This window comes from Ochotona princeps, chromosome 17, assembly GCF_030435755.1.
Source record: "Ochotona princeps isolate mOchPri1 chromosome 17, mOchPri1.hap1, whole genome shotgun sequence".
Taxonomy (NCBI): Eukaryota; Metazoa; Chordata; class Mammalia; order Lagomorpha; family Ochotonidae; genus Ochotona; species Ochotona princeps.
In genome coordinates, this window is record NC_080848.1 from 21317972 (window position 1) to 21334032 (window position 16061).

At 57.9% G+C, this 16061-nt stretch overlaps 1 protein-coding gene across 1 annotated transcript; it reads left to right on the top strand.

The window, feature by feature from the left end:
• Nucleotides 1-288: 288 nt before the first annotated feature.
• On the top strand, nt 289-13306 carry XYLT2 (xylosyltransferase 2). Its single transcript, XM_004591061.2, has 11 exons — nt 289-530; nt 6424-6916; nt 7180-7355; nt 7593-7795; nt 8094-8174; nt 8336-8552; nt 8650-8826; nt 9072-9319; nt 9625-9820; nt 10435-10768; nt 11990-13306. Exons 1-11 carry the CDS (start codon nt 396-398, stop codon nt 12310-12312), a joined length of 2583 nt encoding a protein of 860 aa, XP_004591118.2. The 5' UTR covers nt 289-395; the 3' UTR covers nt 12313-13306.
• Nucleotides 13307-16061: the final 2755 nt, after the last annotated feature.

Consider the following 16061-nt stretch of genomic DNA (forward strand, 5'->3'; position numbering starts at 1 on the left):
GCAAGGCCTGTGGTACTTCAGTCTCTCAACCTGCCCATCGGGGCCATGGCATTCCTTATGCCCTGGTGCTGAGTCTCCCCACAGCCCTTACACCAACCAAGAGAGACCCTCCGCGCCCTCAGGACAATGAGTTTGCTGCTCAAGAGGACACGATCACGCCGGGAGACGCGCAGCCGACGAGCCGGGCGGGGGAGGTTGGCGGCGCACAGCTCCACGCCCGCGGCAGGCGCGGAGGGAGGGTCCACGGCCCAGGCCCCGCCCCTGGCCCTGCCCCGGCGCGCTCCCGGCTAGTCACCCCAGGCAGGGTGGGAGGGGGCGGCTCGGCCCCGTGTCCGTGCGCGCGCCCGCGGCCAGGTTGCAGGGCTGGGCGCGCGCCCCGCGTCCCAGGCAGGAAGATGGTGGCGAGCGCGCGGGTGCAGAAGCTGGTGCGGCGCTACAAGCTGGCGATCGCCACGGCGCTGGCCATCCTGCTGCTGCAGGGCCTGGTGGTGTGGAGCTTCAGCGGCCTGGAGGAAGACGAGCCGGGAGAGGTGCTTGGGCAGCCAGGCGGGCAGGCAGGCCGAGCGCGGGGGCGCGCGGGGTCTTGGTGGGGCTTGCTGGCCGCCCCAGAGGGGAACTGGGGCACTGGCCGCGTGCGTGCGGGACGCGGGCGGATGTCCGGAGCGGGTCAACCGGTCCCTTGTGTACCTTCTTCACTGGCGGGCCTGTAGGGGCTGCTCGCGGGGGTGGTGCGTGACCCTGAGGCCCCGGCCGCCGCCAGAGGACTGGGGACTGGGGCGGGAGGAACGGGTCGAGTGGTGGGGTGGTCTCTGGCCTGGGAGGCGATGAAGGTCAGGCGCGGGGAGCGGGACTGGGAGGCGGGGCTGGGCCCGAGCTTGCTCGGTGGTAGGGAGCCCCAGGCCAAACTTTGCGAAGTTGGGAGGGGGCGGGGGTGCGCGCGCCTTGGCGAAGGAGTGGGGCCGAGGGACCCTGGGCACGATGCCCAGCCGTGCCTGGGAGGTGAGTGAACGGTGGGGGAATGGAGCTGGGGTGGAATTCGGGCCTGTGACAGAGTGTGCGCCCAGGACCTGGGGGTACGGTTTATGAACTAAGGAGAGAACTGAGGGTGTCTCCAAGGGGTGGCTTCCTCGGCCAGGGATTTGAAGAACCTGGGTGACTCTTCAGGAGGGGATGGGAGGGAGAAGTGAGCTGGTGAGATGGCCTCAGGACATTAGGGAGCTGGGGAAGGGGCCAGCCAGGGCACGGGCTGCGAAGTTCCGGAGCGCTGGGGACTTCGTCACTCAGGACTGAAGAGCTTTGGGCTGGAGAGACCACACCATAGTCCTATGCTGTGGGCCAGTGGGGCAGGCGCCCCTTCTCCACTTTGTTCTGTGCTGGGGACTGGATACCTGCTTGCCCCATCCTCTTGGGCTTCTCTGTCAGGCAGGGTGACTGCTAAAGAGGATGTTCTGGCCAGATCCCTTTCCTGTGCCAGGGCAGTCTGCAGGGCCTGGTGTAGAGCCTGAGGGAGAAGCTTGCCTGTCTTAAGAGAGCTGGGAATCCTTTGAGACCCTAACTCCCAACAGGCGCTGAGGGTGGTAGATGAGCAGGCTGGCGCTGTGAGCGTGTTCAGTAGGAGGGTGAGCAGGACAAGAGTTTGAGAAGTGGGCAGGAAGGATGCTGTGTGAGACTGACTAGTCGAGGGAGGCCTTCAGGGGAGTGGAGACCCTGCAGCACGTGAGCAGAGGTCAGCCACCTCTCCAGGGCAGGGGGGAGGGGCAGAGCCCCTGAGTCATCTTAGAAACAGATGGCCCCGAGCTCCACAGACCCGTGGGTCCCCACATGGACCCTGGGGCCCTGCTGCCCTGCCCTGTGGCCGTTGGGGGTGGCCACTTGGAGCAGTGGTGGGGTTGGGGGTGCCTACTCTGGTCCCCCTTCTCCTCCTGCTTCCTGGCTGAGCTGGTTGCAGAATGCTGTGCTGTTCTAAGACCCTTGAGGCAGTCCTGGCAGCCTTGGCTGCTTGGACCCCCATGGTGAACCACCTCACCAGACTTCAGGGTTGCCAGGTGGCATGGTGTAGCGCTGAGGAAGGTGGGCCCGTAGGCGGGTCTGCCCTTGTCAGCATGCCGCTCCAGCTCTGCTGTTGTGTAGACCCCCTCTTTGTGCGTCCTCATCAGTAGCCCCCCCCCAAGGTGGTGATTATAATAGCGCCTGGCATTGGATGATTACAGAGATTACATGAAAATGAGGCCTTCAAGCACTTGCAGGAGTTCCTGGCATGCACTAAGCTGTCAGTAAATAACTCTGATTATCTCAGCACTGTATCTTGGGAATAGAGATCCATTCATCTGAATATTCATTCAACAAATACTTATTAAGTCCTGGGTGCCGTGCTCATGCTGGGGATACAGAAGAAATCATCTAAGGTATAGTCATGCTCCTTTGCCATCTGCAGGGACCGATAGATGGTGACGGGGGGAACGCCATAGGCTGACCAGGGAAAGTCTGAGGCCTACAGGAAAGTCCGAGCTAAAGACCCTGAGCTCCGGGGACTTAGCTGGGCACCTTGGGGACTGGACAGGAGGGCGTGGTGCTTACCCTAAAGAAGGTTACAACCTACATAGCGGAAGAGACTACAGGAAGGAGCCAGGGTTTTATCCTGAGTGCAGTGGGAGAGTGTGAAAGGGGTTTGAATAGCAAGGGGATCCTATGCGTGCTGAAGGAGCTTGTTCTGCCCGCCCATGGAGGGGTGGAGTGGATGCCTCCGATGCTCACTCACCCTCGGAGAGCCACTTGATAGTTCTGTTAATGATCGCAAACATCGTCTCCCCACTCATTTGAAAGGCAGGCTGAGAAGTCCAGAGGAGGCGGCTGTGGGGTGAGTTCTTCTATGCTGTGTCCCAGGAGGAGCTGGGAGGTGGCCTCCTCCAGTGGGGAGGGGACCTAAGGCCAGAGTGCAGCCCCCAACCCCCATCTGGAGTGTTCAGAGGGGATGGGCGTCTGCCCACAAAGACAATTGGGGGTAACTAAGCCTGGGGCCCTGATGGTGCTCACAGGGACAAGCTTGGCAGGATGAGGGACCGGGGTTGTGGGGGACAGCTGCCCACCAGTGCCTCCCATTCTGCACTGCTGCCTCTTGGTCCCCCAGCTTCTTCTGGGACTGTCCTTCTCAGGGTCAGCCAGCTCCCTGCTGCAGTGCAGGGCAACGACATGCCCGTCTCCTCCCACATCCTGTCCCCCACCGCAGCCAGCCTGGCCCTGTGCCCTGTGCCCTGCCCTCCTGACCAGCTGCCTGACTTGCTGACACTGGCTTCTAATCTGGGCACCCACGGCTCTCTTCCACCTCTGCTCACCTTAAGTGTGGTGAAGTGTTTCTCTGGTGGGTGTGTGCACAGGTCAGATGCCACCAGTGGGGATGCCATCCCCTTTCCTGGGTACAGAATTGGATTTGCTGCCTGCGATTGCAAGGGTCTTTTATCTGATGGTATCCTCAGGGACTTCTCAAGAAATCAGAGGGCTGACTGGGCACAGGGCACCCAGGGCACAGATACGAATGTATAGAAGTGGGGTTATGGCTTGAAGGTGGCTGTCCTTGACCTGACCACGCTTGAGGAAGAATGCGAGGAAGGTCCCAAGGAGGGTCAGGTGTAGCAAGAACCCAGCCCAGCGGAGGCCAAGATATCTGGGTGTATGGGGCTGCTCTCCGGACTTCACACTAGACTGTGTCCTGCCCTTCCAGTAATCATAATGAAAAGGACAACAGCACTTATGAAAGGCTGCGCTTGTGCTGACAGCTTTCCGTTCACTCAGCATTCAGCAAATCCTTGCTGAGTGTCCACCGCTGCTGGCCACTGGGCTGCAGGAACATGTCAGGAGACAAACAGCTCTGCCCTGTGGTGCTGACAGTCTTGGGGACTTAGAGTGGGAGGAGACGGGGACAGATGAGGAATAGCACATCGTAAATGGATAGGTGTCAGGATGCTAAGAAGCTGTTCAGTGCTATGGGGACATCAAGCAGAAGCTGAGGGAGGGCTGGAGTCTTCAGCCCAGTTCAGGGGCCCAGGTGGGCCTCATGGAGATGATGCGACTGGAACAGAGAACTAAAGGAGGCAAGAGATGAGCTGGGGGTGTTGGACACGGGGACAGCAGGTGAAAGGTCTGGAGGAAAGAGTGCTAGGGAAGATGGAGGGACACTGGGACGGCCACCCTGGCAGGCAGATGCCGGGGACATTGCATAAATGAGGCCCAAGGAGGTGGCCAGAAGCCGTTCACCTGTTCTTACAGACTGGTTTTTACCTGGGACAGGAAGTCCCAGGCAGTCTCAACCAGAAGAATAAGGGGAACCTCCGTGTGGATGGGAGCAATGGCTGCTATGACCAGGATGGACTCCAGGGAAACAAGAGCAGGAGGAGCCCAGGCAGGGGAAGTGGGAAGGGAGCCCCAGTAGCCCTTACTGATGGGTTCCTTGTAGGCTGTAAGGGGAAGTGAGCCACTGAAGCTGGCTGTGGCCTGAGTAGCTTGCAGAGTAACCAATTGGGGACCTGGAACAGGAACAGCTGGAGAGGAAGAGCAGGTGTTGGCTTTGGCCTTGGGGGTTTGAGAGGTCCGTTATGTCCCCCAGGGAGTGTCAGGAGCCTGCAGGTCCATAGGGGAGCAGGCTGGGGTAGGTGGAGACATGCTGGACTCTCAGACTGAATGAGCATCCCTGGAAGGAATGGAGGAGGGTTTGCCTGGCGAACCTAGTGGAGGTGTCCGGAAGCAGAGAGCGGGGGGCCAGGCGGAAGAGGCTCTGGGCTGAAGCCGGAGAGGACTTCCTGGACAAGGTTGAGGGCTAGGCTCCCTCCTGTCCCCGTGCAGATCTCGGGCATGCTTCAGTTCACTGGAGACACACTCATTCCTGGGGACAGAGGCAACTGCTGGGGACTTGGCAGAGCTGAATGTAGAGCCCTGCTCACGCCAGAGCATTCCCGTCTCCTGTACCTCCCTGATCCTCTGTCCCTTCCCCTCCAGTCTCCCCCACATCAGCCACCAGGGTCCTGTGCATCAGCTACTCCTGCAGGCACCAGAGTGGCAGAGCTGCCACGGCTCTGTTGGGATGGGGGGAGCAGGTGCCACATTCTCACAGCTCAGGACATCCCACTCCAGGGGCAGGCAGGGCTGCTGTGGTCTGGCCAGGCAGGAAAGGAGAGGAGGGTGGGTACCCAAACTGTGCATGTGTGACTGGGGCCATGTAGAAGCATGGCTGTTGGCAGGAGCACAGGGAGCAGGGGTGCGATAACATGGCACACAGCACACAGGTGCCACAGCTTCTGGCTTCCTCTTGAGAGGAAGCCCACGAATGCAAGTGCCAGGAGTGGACAGTTTTCAGCCACAGGTGCCTTCAGGTTCAGGCCCACTCTCCAGCTGGGGATAGAGCATGGCGGCTCCGGGCCTGTGAGCAGTCTTCACTCTGCAGTGCTGCCTGGGCCTTCTTCAGTGCACTGTGGGCTGCAGCTCATCCCACCCTGCTCCCCTGACACACAGGGGCACCACCAGTGATTTGCTTGTGTTGCACCCAGATTTTGAGATCCCCAGAAACCATCAGGTGTCTGAAGTTGATACAAACACATAAGGGCAATTTATTCAGGTTGGCCTGGGCTCCCAGCCTTCACCCAGCCCAGCAGGACTGGGGAAGAGAGAAAGAGAGCCCTTAGGTTGGGCAGCATGGGTTTTTATACACTTCAGGCCAATTCCACAGTCATGATTGGTCAATTTAACTGTTAATTTTTTAAAAAAGAGCAAGTTGACAGGCTTCTATTGGTGGGTTTGAAGCAAGCAACTTTCAGATAGTACAAGCTGGTGGGCTGTGGGGTAGTAAGTTTTATTTAAAAAGCACACCAGGGGCCTGCTTCCTGAAGAGTGCTCTGCCTACGTGACCTGTCAGGTGTCACAGAGGCTGTCAGTCCTGGAGTTCACACAGCCCCCCAAGCCATGCAAGCAAGGCAGAAACCACAAAAGCAGGAAACACTGAGGTTCTTTACTTGCATCCTGCGTTCCATCCCACAACCAGCACCGGGCACTGAGGTTTCAACTCCGTTCCTCCCTTCTAGGCCAAGCTGTTTCCCTTGTCTAGCAGAGCCAACCCCGGTGACTTGGCCAGTACTTGAGCGTGCAGCATGCTTTGGATTTGCTTGGAAATGCCTGTTGTCTGAGGAACAGGCTCTTCCTAGCCAGCCCCAGTGGCGGTGGCAGGTCTTTGGCTAATTTGCTATGCCCACCATGCCTTCTGTGGGCTGATGTGGGAATGGGTGTGATGGAGTGCGGGCCTGTGTTTTCTTGGCTGTGGGCCCTGGAGGTGTCTGATGAGTGACGGTGCCATTTGCACATACAGCATCCTCAGGTGGGCAGGAGGGAGAAGTGATGGATGATGGCTCCCAGTGACCTAGGTCCCCATGTCTTTTACAGAAAGGAAGACAGAGGAAGCCCCGACCCCTGGACCCCGGCGAGGGCTCTAAGGACACAGACAGTTCAGCAGGGCGGCGAGGCAGTCCTGGGAGAAGGCACGGGCGTTGGCGGGGCCGAGCTGAGAGCCTGGGTGTGCCTGTGGCCAAGGTGGTCCGGGCAGTAACCAGCAGGCACAGAGCCAGCCGGCGGGTCCCACCTGCCCCACCCCCAGAAGCCCCAGGCCGTCAGAACCTGAGTGGGGCAGCAGCCGGAGATGCCGCTGTTGGGGCAGCTGGCTTCCCACCACATGGAGATACAGGAAGTGTGGAAGGTGCCCCGCAGCCCACGGACAACAGCTTCACCCCCAAGTGCGAGATCATGGGCAAGGATGCTTTGTCTGCACTGGCCCGGGCCAGTACCAAGCAGTGCCAGCAGGAGATTGCCAATGTGGTGTGCCTGCATCAGTCAGGCAGTCTCATGCCCAAGACTGTGCCCAGGCACTGCCAGCTGGCAGGTGAGGCACGGGGGGGGGGGGGGGGAAGTACTCCAGCCCTTCCCAGGCATGGGTAGGGGACATAGCATGGCCCAGGTCCCCACTCTACCTCATGTCTTTAGAGGGGCCCCTCCTCAGTTTGCTGGCTAAATGTACAGAGTAGCAGAGACCCAGCAGGCTTCAAGCCTGGGTCTCTTTGATTGGAAGGCAGGCTCCTCTCCCCATCTCCTTCCTACCCTGGGATCTTTGGTGGGCCTCACCCACGCCCCTGTTCCCTACTGCAGGAAAGATGAGCCCTGGCACCCAATGGGACGAGGCCCGGGCCCGGCAGCCCATGGATGGCCAGCCTGTGCGAATCGCCTACATGCTGGTGGTTCATGGCCGTGCTATGCGCCAGCTGAAGCGGCTCCTCAAGGCCGTCTACCATAAGCAGCACTTCTTTTATATTCACGTGGACCAGGTATGGGAGTTGGAGGAGGGCCCAGGCTGACTGGGACAGCAGAGCAGAGCCATGGAAGGTCACATGACTCAGTTCCAGTGGCCTAGAGATGGGGGAGCAGCCGCCCACAAGGTGGCACAGTGTGTTAGGAGCTGGTACTGGCCTCGACTTTCCTGCATCCAGGGTGATGGGGGTGGTTTGTACTGCTGGGGCCCCAACTGCATAGGGCCCCCAATTGCTAAGTACCCTCTTCTCCAGCGCTCCAACTACTTGCACCGGGAGGTGGTGGAATTGGCCCAGCAATACGAGAACGTGCGGGTGACACCTTGGCGCATGGTCACCATCTGGGGCGGGGCCAGCCTCTTGCGCATGTACCTGCGAAGCATGCGGGACCTGCTGGAGGTGCCTGGCTGGACCTGGGACTTCTTCATCAACCTCAGTGCCACCGACTATCCAACCAGGTATGAAGATGGGAGCCAGGCTCTCCCCAGCTGTGTTTAGGGGAGAGGACTGGGGATTACAAGAGCTAGAAACAGGGGAGGGACCAGAGGTCTGTCCCTGGGTTTCCATGTCAGACAGGGGTGGTTGAACGATGGGCCCACTACTCCAGAGCACCAGCCAGGGCCAGAGCACATGTCCATAGCTCTCAGGAACAAAGTTATAATGAGGGTCAAAAGTGCTGGGTAGAGTCTGTCCTGGGTCAGTGACCAAGCATCTGCTTCTCACGCAGCTGTGTCCCCATCCCCATTCTCTTGCCAGGACCAATGAGGAGCTGGTGGCATTCCTGTCCAAGAACCGGGACAAGAATTTCCTCAAGTCACATGGGCGGGACAATTCCAGGTGAGGGACTGGGGAGAAGGCCCTGGGGCTGCTATCTTGTCACAACCCCTCCTTCATAACCCCTCTTGTCATAAACCCTCCTGGGTTATGAAATGGCCAGCATAATCCCACAGGGAATTCTGGCTGCCAGGCAGGACCCTCAGCCTTTCTGGCTTCCCCAGGTTCATCAAGAAACAGGGACTCGACCGGCTGTTCCATGAGTGCGACTCACACATGTGGCGTCTGGGCGAGCGGCAGATCCCCGCAGGCATCGTGGTGGATGGCGGCTCGGACTGGTTCGTACTCACACGCAGCTTTGTGGAGTATGTGGTGTACACCAACGACCCGCTCGTGGCCCAGCTACGCCAGTTCTACACCTACACGCTGCTCCCAGCTGAGGTGGGCGACTCAGGCAGGTGTGAGGGCTGGGCTGGGATGGGCCCATAGCATCTCACTCACCCTCTTCCCACCCCACCCCATCCCCTGCCACCTGCAGTCCTTCTTCCACACAGTACTCGAGAACAGCCCAGCCTGTGAGAGCCTTGTGGATAACAACCTGCGGGTCACCAACTGGAACCGCAAACTGGGCTGCAAGTGCCAGTACAAGCACATTGTGGACTGGTGCGGCTGCTCCCCCAATGATTTCAAGCCTCAGGACTTCCTACGGCTGCAGGTGCGGGCCTGTGGCTTCCCACAGGCTGCCTCTAGCTAGGCCTTCACCCTGACTCACCACTGCAACCTCTGTAGGTTCAGAAAAGCAGGAGGGAGCAGTCAGTCTAGGGGGTGGAGGGAGGTTCTGCCTTTGGGTCTGGGGCTGGAAGAACAGTGGGAAGAGCCCAGGGGGCGGCCTTCAGGCAGTGCTGGTGAGGATCCTGGGCCTGCAGCATCCTTGACCTTCCCTGTCTTCCCGCCCTGCAGCAAGTGTCCAGACCTACCTTCTTTGCCCGGAAGTTTGAATCTACCGTGAACCAGGAGGTCCTGGAGATCCTGGACTTTCACTTGTACGGCAGTTACCCTCCCGGCACACCAGCACTTAAGGCCTACTGGGAGAACACCTACGATGCAGCTGATGGCCCTGGCGGGCTCAGTGATGTCATGCTCACCGCTTATGCCTCCTTTGCCCGCCTCAGCCTGCGCCATGCCGCCACCGCCACCCCACTCTGCAGGTGAGACCTCCCTCCAGACATAGAATAAGGTCCCAGGGTGCCCCTGCTAGAGGGATGCCAATCAGAAGAACAGCCCCTGCCCATAGCCAGTCCTCTTCACCCCCCATTCTGAGGCAGACATGTGAAAACAAAAAAGAAAAGTTGAATGAAGGGAGGCAAGGGTCAGGTGCATGGGGGGATGGGAGCTGAGATTGGGGCAGAGGAAGTGCCTGGGGCTGGGACTCCCCAGTAGCCCCTTCCCGGGACTCGGGCTGGATTGGGTGTGCTGATGGCATCTCCCTTTCTCCCCGCTGGAACCTTCTTAGGTTTGAGCCCAGGGGCTCGCCGTCCAGCGTGCACCTGTATTTCTATGACGACCATTTCCAGGGCTACCTGGTGACGCAGGCGGTGCAGCCCTCAGCCCAGGGGCCAGAGGAGACGCTTGAGATGTGGCTGATGCCCCAGGGGTCGCTGAAGCTGTTGGGGCGCAATGACCAGCCCAGCCGGCTCCAGAGTTTGGAGGTAGGACAGGTCATCCCCTTGCTTTCTCCTGAGCATCCTCACAACCCTGCTTCCAAAGAGAGTAGTGGAAGAGGGGGCACCCTGGGGAGGGTAAGGACCCTGTCAGGCCTACATGGACTGGAATTTCTGGCTCTTCTTGCCTGGTATAGATGCCACCTACAGGTGCGCCTGTGTCACCCCTGCAGGCACATTCTGGGGAGCACACAGGACATGCAAGAGGTAGAGGGGGAGTTGTCAGTGCCACTACACCCTAAATCTGGTTATCAAGCCACAGTGATTTCTTTTTGAGGGATGGGGACATCCCCGGGTCGGAGGGAAGGCTGTTTTAAATGTTGCCCCTGTATCTTCAGCTTCATGTGGCAGTGCCCTCTGTATGGGGCCTTGAACTTCATCTCCTTCTTGTCCCCACCATGGGAAGGCAGCTCAGAATGGAAGCCAAGGGCCAATGTCACAGCTGGGAGAGAGCAGTAATGCTCTCATAGTCTGACCTCTTTGTTTCGCAGATGGGGAAACTGAGGCCCAGAGACAGTGACGGGCCTGAGGGTGCCCAGTGAGAGGCAGCGTCAGAGGAGGACGTGCCCCGGGCTCCTGTCCTACTGCCTCCCTCCCTACAGGTTGGCACCGAGTGGGATCCCAAAGAGCGAATTTTCCGGAACTTTGGGGGGTTGATGGGACCACTGGACGAGCCCGTAGCTATGCAGCGCTGGGCCCGCGGTCCAAACCTCACAGCAACTGTGGTGTGGATCGACCCGACCTATGTGGTGGCTACGTCTTATGACATCACCGTGGATGCCGAGACGGAGGTGACCCAGTACAAGCCTCCGCTGAGCCGGCCCCTGAGGCCCGGGGCCTGGACTGTTCGGCTGCTTCAATTCTGGGAGCCTCTCGGCGAGACCCGCTTCCTTGTGCTGCCCTTGACCTTCAACCGCAAACTACCTCTCAGGAAAGGTGAGAACCTGGTTCCCAGGCGAGGACCAAAGCCAAATGTAATGAGTCCCAGAGGTGGCAGCCCAGAGGTGTCCTGGAACCAGTGAAGTTGGGGAGCCTGTGGCAGCATGCCAGGGCCCTGCCCCAGACTGTGGCAGACAGGGGCACTTCTGAGCCCGGTGGACTTTGGGTGTGAAACAAAGCTCTAACTTTACTGGGCTTTTGCTTTTGAAACAGCCTGGCCTTCGCAGGTCTCAGGCTTGTCAGAATCAGGAGGAGATGCAGGCAGATGGGGGTGTTGCCTTCATACCCTCTGTGGATGAACCCTGGGCTTGCCCTCTGTCCATTTGTCTACATGTGGCCGCTTGGTGTGGAGGAAGCAGACCACAGGCTCTCTGCATCCCGGCTGCATGGCCTGCAGACAGCCTTTGTGACCCACCAGCCCAGTCACCTGCCTTGTGCCTTGCGGCAGGCCAGCTTCATGTGGTCCTCTAGCCACTGGCTGGAGGCTCAGCAACCCGGCTAGATGGGTTGCTGAAGGGCCTGAAGGACAGACCTGCGTCTCACAATCCCCCGGAGATAATGGGAATGAGGGTGTGGCTAGCGATGGCCAGTATGCAGTAGGTGCTTAATAGGTAGAAGTTGCCTTTTCCTACCACATGTTATAACAGGAGGGTGGTTAAGGGGTGCTGCTACACCCCCAGCCTGCTGGAATTTCCAGCCTAGGGAGGAAGGCAGGTTGGGGGCCAGCTCCACATCAGGTGAGGACAGGGCTCCTGAGCTTCAAAATGAAGTTAGAAGAGGGTTTTAAGCAGGCCAGAGCTGCAGGGGTCCTGGTGCGTGAAGCAAACAGGCGGGGCTGGATGTGCAGGGGTGTGGTGGTAGGACAGCTGGCAAGGCAGGTGCAAGGCTGAGCTGAGGCTCTGGAGGGCTCTGGGAGCCACTGACAGTGGTCAGGAAGGCAGGGATGTCCCAAACCAGATTGCTGCCAGATTTTCTAAAATTCACTGTTTTATTTAGTCCCAAAGTGAGGAACTCAGGGGTGAATGCTATGGTTTTATAAAACTAACAGCAGTATAGGCACACAGAGTTCTTTGGATCACTACCAGGTCATTCAGCAAGAGGTGATTCAGTGGTGACAGGTGAGGGCAGAAGTGGGGTTCTGGGGTGCAACTTCTGTGCCCAGGCCGCCTCGGCCAGGTGGGCCAGGCTATGCTCACTTTGTGCTCCCCTCGCCCCCAGATGATGCCAGCTGGCTGCACGCAGGCCCACCCCACAACGAGTACATGGAGCAGAGTTTCCAGGGCCTCAGCAGCATCCTGAACCTGCCTCAGCCGGAGCCAGCGGAAGAGGCTGCCCGGCGGCATGCGGAGCTCACAGGCTCCGAGCTTGAGGTCTGGACAGACAGCGAACTGAGCAGCTTCTGGTCCGTGGCCGGACTGTGTGCCACAGGCTCATCCGCCTGCCCCTCGCTGGAGCCCTGCAGACTGACAAGCTGGAGCTCAATGTCCCCCGACCCCAAGTCAGAGCTGGGGCCCGTCAAAGCAGATGGGCGACTCAGGTAGCAGGGCCCCAGCCAGCACCCCCGGAGGTCCAGGGAGAATTGCACCTTACAGACACTGGGTGGGGAGGGGGCCGTGCCCTCCTCCCACAGACAGGAGCCAGTGGCTCTGGCGGCACCCCCGCTTCAGCCATGGAGAACCTGTGGATTGGGCAGGGCGGGCTGAAGAGTGCAAGCCACTGGAGGCTTGGCGGGGATGGGGGAAAGAAGGCTCCTGCAACATTCCCTGCCCCGCTCTTCCTCCCCTGCCTCTTGAGTTTGTATTTTTTTAATTATTATTATTTAAAAAAAAATGGACAGTGGAGGGAGGACCTTCAAGACACAAGACGTGCAATAAGGCGGCAGCAGGGAGCAAGGGCTTCTGGATCCCTGTGCTGTTCTTTGGGATGAGGCTGGGTCGGTTTCGTGCTCCAGGGCCTTGTCCCCAGGCATGGGTGGGTGGTTTTCACAGCTATGCGCCCCCCCACCCCCAGTGGCTTGGGGGCCCAGAGAACGGCTTGGTGGTTTTTTTGTGGAAGGGGCACCACGGAGCTGGGCTCTTGTGGGACAGCCCCTCCTCTTGTAGCCAGGAGATGCTCAAGGGGGGACAGGACTCATTCTAGGCTTCCCAGCAGGGATTGGAGCCTTCCAGAGCAATGCACATTCACCCAGGGATGCCCAGGGTTACCCCGGAGGCATGAGCCCTTCTCAGCAGAGTCTGGGTGGGCTGTCAGGAGGAGCTGGAGCAGCATTGTGCCTAAAGCTCAGTGTCAAGTCTGAATTATGCAACAGAGGAAATATATCTCTATCTCTAAACCCAGCCTCTGTGTCGTTCCTCCTGGGCGGCACAGACCACCTCTGTGTGCTGGGCAAGACAGTATGGCAGAAGTGCAGTTGCCATCCCCTAGAGAACCACAAGGAGGCACAGCACCCATCTGATGGAGCTCCCTCTTCTGAGGGGCAGGCCAGCCCAGAGAGGGTGGGTGGTTTTCTCAGGACAGAGTGACTCAAGCTTCGTCTTCCAGTGCCCTGGCCCAGGTTCTGGTGATGTTCTGGCTTCAACATCACCAGGGCACAGCCTGCCTTGTGGAGCACGTTCAGGGATACAAAGCAATCGTAGCATGGCCTGTGGTGGTTGCCACTAAGCTTATCCCCTTGGGGACAAAAGAGGTGGCTTGCATCCACAGCCACTGCTCTAGGATGCTAAAAAGCCCATCTCTCTTTTTTCTAAAGACATTTATTTTTATTGGAAAGTCAGATACACAGAGAGAAGGAGAGGCAGAGAAGATCTTCCATCCGATGATTCACTCCCCAGGTGACCGCAATGTCTGGTGCTGCACCTATCCGAAGCCAGGAGCTTGGAGCCCCTTCCAGGTCTCCCATGAGGGTGCAGGGTCCCAAGGCTTTGAGCCGTCCTCGACTACTTTCCCAGACCACAAGCAGGGAGCTGGATGGGAAATGGAGCTGCCGGGATTAGAACTGGCACTTATACAGGATCCTGGCGCATTCAAGGTGAGGACTTTAGCCACTAGGCCACGCCGCGCTGGGCCCAAAGCCTATCTCCTTTTTATGAGGCTCAAATATGTGGGTTCCTACTAATCATGTGGGACACCCAGATAGAATTCCTTACTCCTGGCTTCTGCCTGGCCCAGCCATGGCTGTGGTGCCCATCTGAGGAATCAGCAGATGATCTCTGTCTCTGCATTTCACATTAAATTAAAAAAAAATTTTTTTGAGATTAAAAAAATCAAAAAGCCCATCTCCTGGTCCCTTTCCTCCATCACTCTTCACACCTTACTGCGCGCCAACGTGAGTTTACAGACCTCTGCATCCCTGTCAACCAGCCCACACAGCTCCTTCCTTCAGAAAAGGGGCTCAGGTCCTGCCAAAACTGCTTCATATCAAGTTTTAAATTTTTAAAGTTGTAGTTATTTAAAAGCAGACACAGATCTCCCATCTGCTGGTTCATTCCCCAAACGTACAGCCAGAGAGCGCCCAGGCCAAAGCCAGGAACCCAGAACTCACCCCAGGCTCCCACATCAGTGGTAGAGACTGTGTACTCGTCTGCTCCTTCCTGTTCCGCATTAGCAGGGAGCTGAAGTCAGGAGCAGAGCCTGTGCTCAAACCCAGGTATTGATGCAATTCTGGCGCCCCAGACAACACGGGACAGCCCAGACGCCTGCTTCAGGTCATTTCCCTAGTGGCCAGGAGAGGGCACTCCTAAGCATCGGTAACAGCCCCAGGGCACCTGTTTGGCTGACTTGCCCACCTTGTACACACTATCTCAGGCCTCTGCAGAACATGCAGCCTGCGAGCCAGTCAGGTCATCTGGCCTGGCCCTGCCAAGGCACCCACAGGTGGGACTCAGAATTCCCATCAGGCTAGTTTGTAGGTTGACGGTCGTGTATGGCCCCCAAATCATGGTATAAGTGGCCACACGGCCCTTGCCAGAAAAAAACGATTCCCCAGCCCTGCCAGGGGAACAGGCACTTTTGTTGTGTTCATTTTGCAAATCAGTAAACAGGCTTTGAGCACTGAAAGGAGGCCTGGCTAAATTCTCATCTTTTACGCGCCAGGATACCACCTGGGCACCAATTTGTGTCCTGGCTGCTCCACTTCCCATCCAGCTCCCTGCTTGTGGCTTAGAAAAGCAATAGAGCATGGCCCAAGGCATTGGGACCCTGTACCCATGTGAAAGACCCGGAAGAAGCTCCTGTTCCTGGCTTTGGAGCAGTTCAGTTCCAGCTATTGCTACCATTTGGGAAGTGAACCAGTGGATGGAAGATTTTTCTCTGCTTCCTCTGTAAGTCTGCTTTTCCAATAAAAAAAATAAATCTTTAGGGGCCCAGCAGGTAAAGTCCTCACCTTGAATGCACCAAGATCCCATATGGGTGGCTAGTTCTAATCCTGGCAGCCCCACTTCCCATCCAGCTCCCTGCCTGTGGCCTGGGAAAGCAATCAAGGACGGCCCAAAGCTTTGGGATCCTGCACCCAAATGGGAGAACTGGAAGAGATTCTAGTCTCCTGGCTTCAGATCGGCGTAGCTCCAGCTGTTGTGGCCACTTTGGGAGTGATTCAGCAGACGGAAGATCTTCTTCTCTGCCTCTCTGATTTTCCAATAAAAAAATAAATAAATCTTTTAAAAAATAAAAAGGAGGCAGCCAAGTTATGGCTGGCAGTGAGGTGGTGACAACAGGCTTCAGATGGGGTAGCCTCCAGAGGCAGTGTCGATCACTGGGCTCTGTTCTCAGGCCTGCTGGATAGGTAGCCAGAGTAGTGACAGCAAGGACTCTGAGGCATGCACTTGCCTTCTCAGACCACGACGGTGACTTTCTGGCTGCCGTCTTAGTGATTGGTGGTACTCTGGTTTTCAACACTTTTAGCTTTGTTTGCCGAGCTCAACTCAGATCAATACAAAGGACAAACAGCTAGGGGTCAGTGTGTCAGGCGCAGGCAGTAAGCAGCTCTGGGCCACGCTGGTGTGGAGTTTGCACAGCAGCCCGTGGGGACCACCTGGGCTGTTGGATCAGCTGTTCTGTCTGCCTTCATTCATTTCTGCAGGATGTGACCTCATTTGCTCCCCTGCCATCCTCCATCCTCCATCCTGTATACTAGGTCTTGGTTGCACATTATTGTCACCTGCCATTCATACTGAGAATCCACGTCAACTAGTTTATCAGTCTTCAGTGCATCATGAAGGCACGTAGGGGTGGAGCTTCTCTGCCTGAATTGCTGGCAGTGTTCCCTACCCATCTTTCTGGAGGGTTAGCTCAG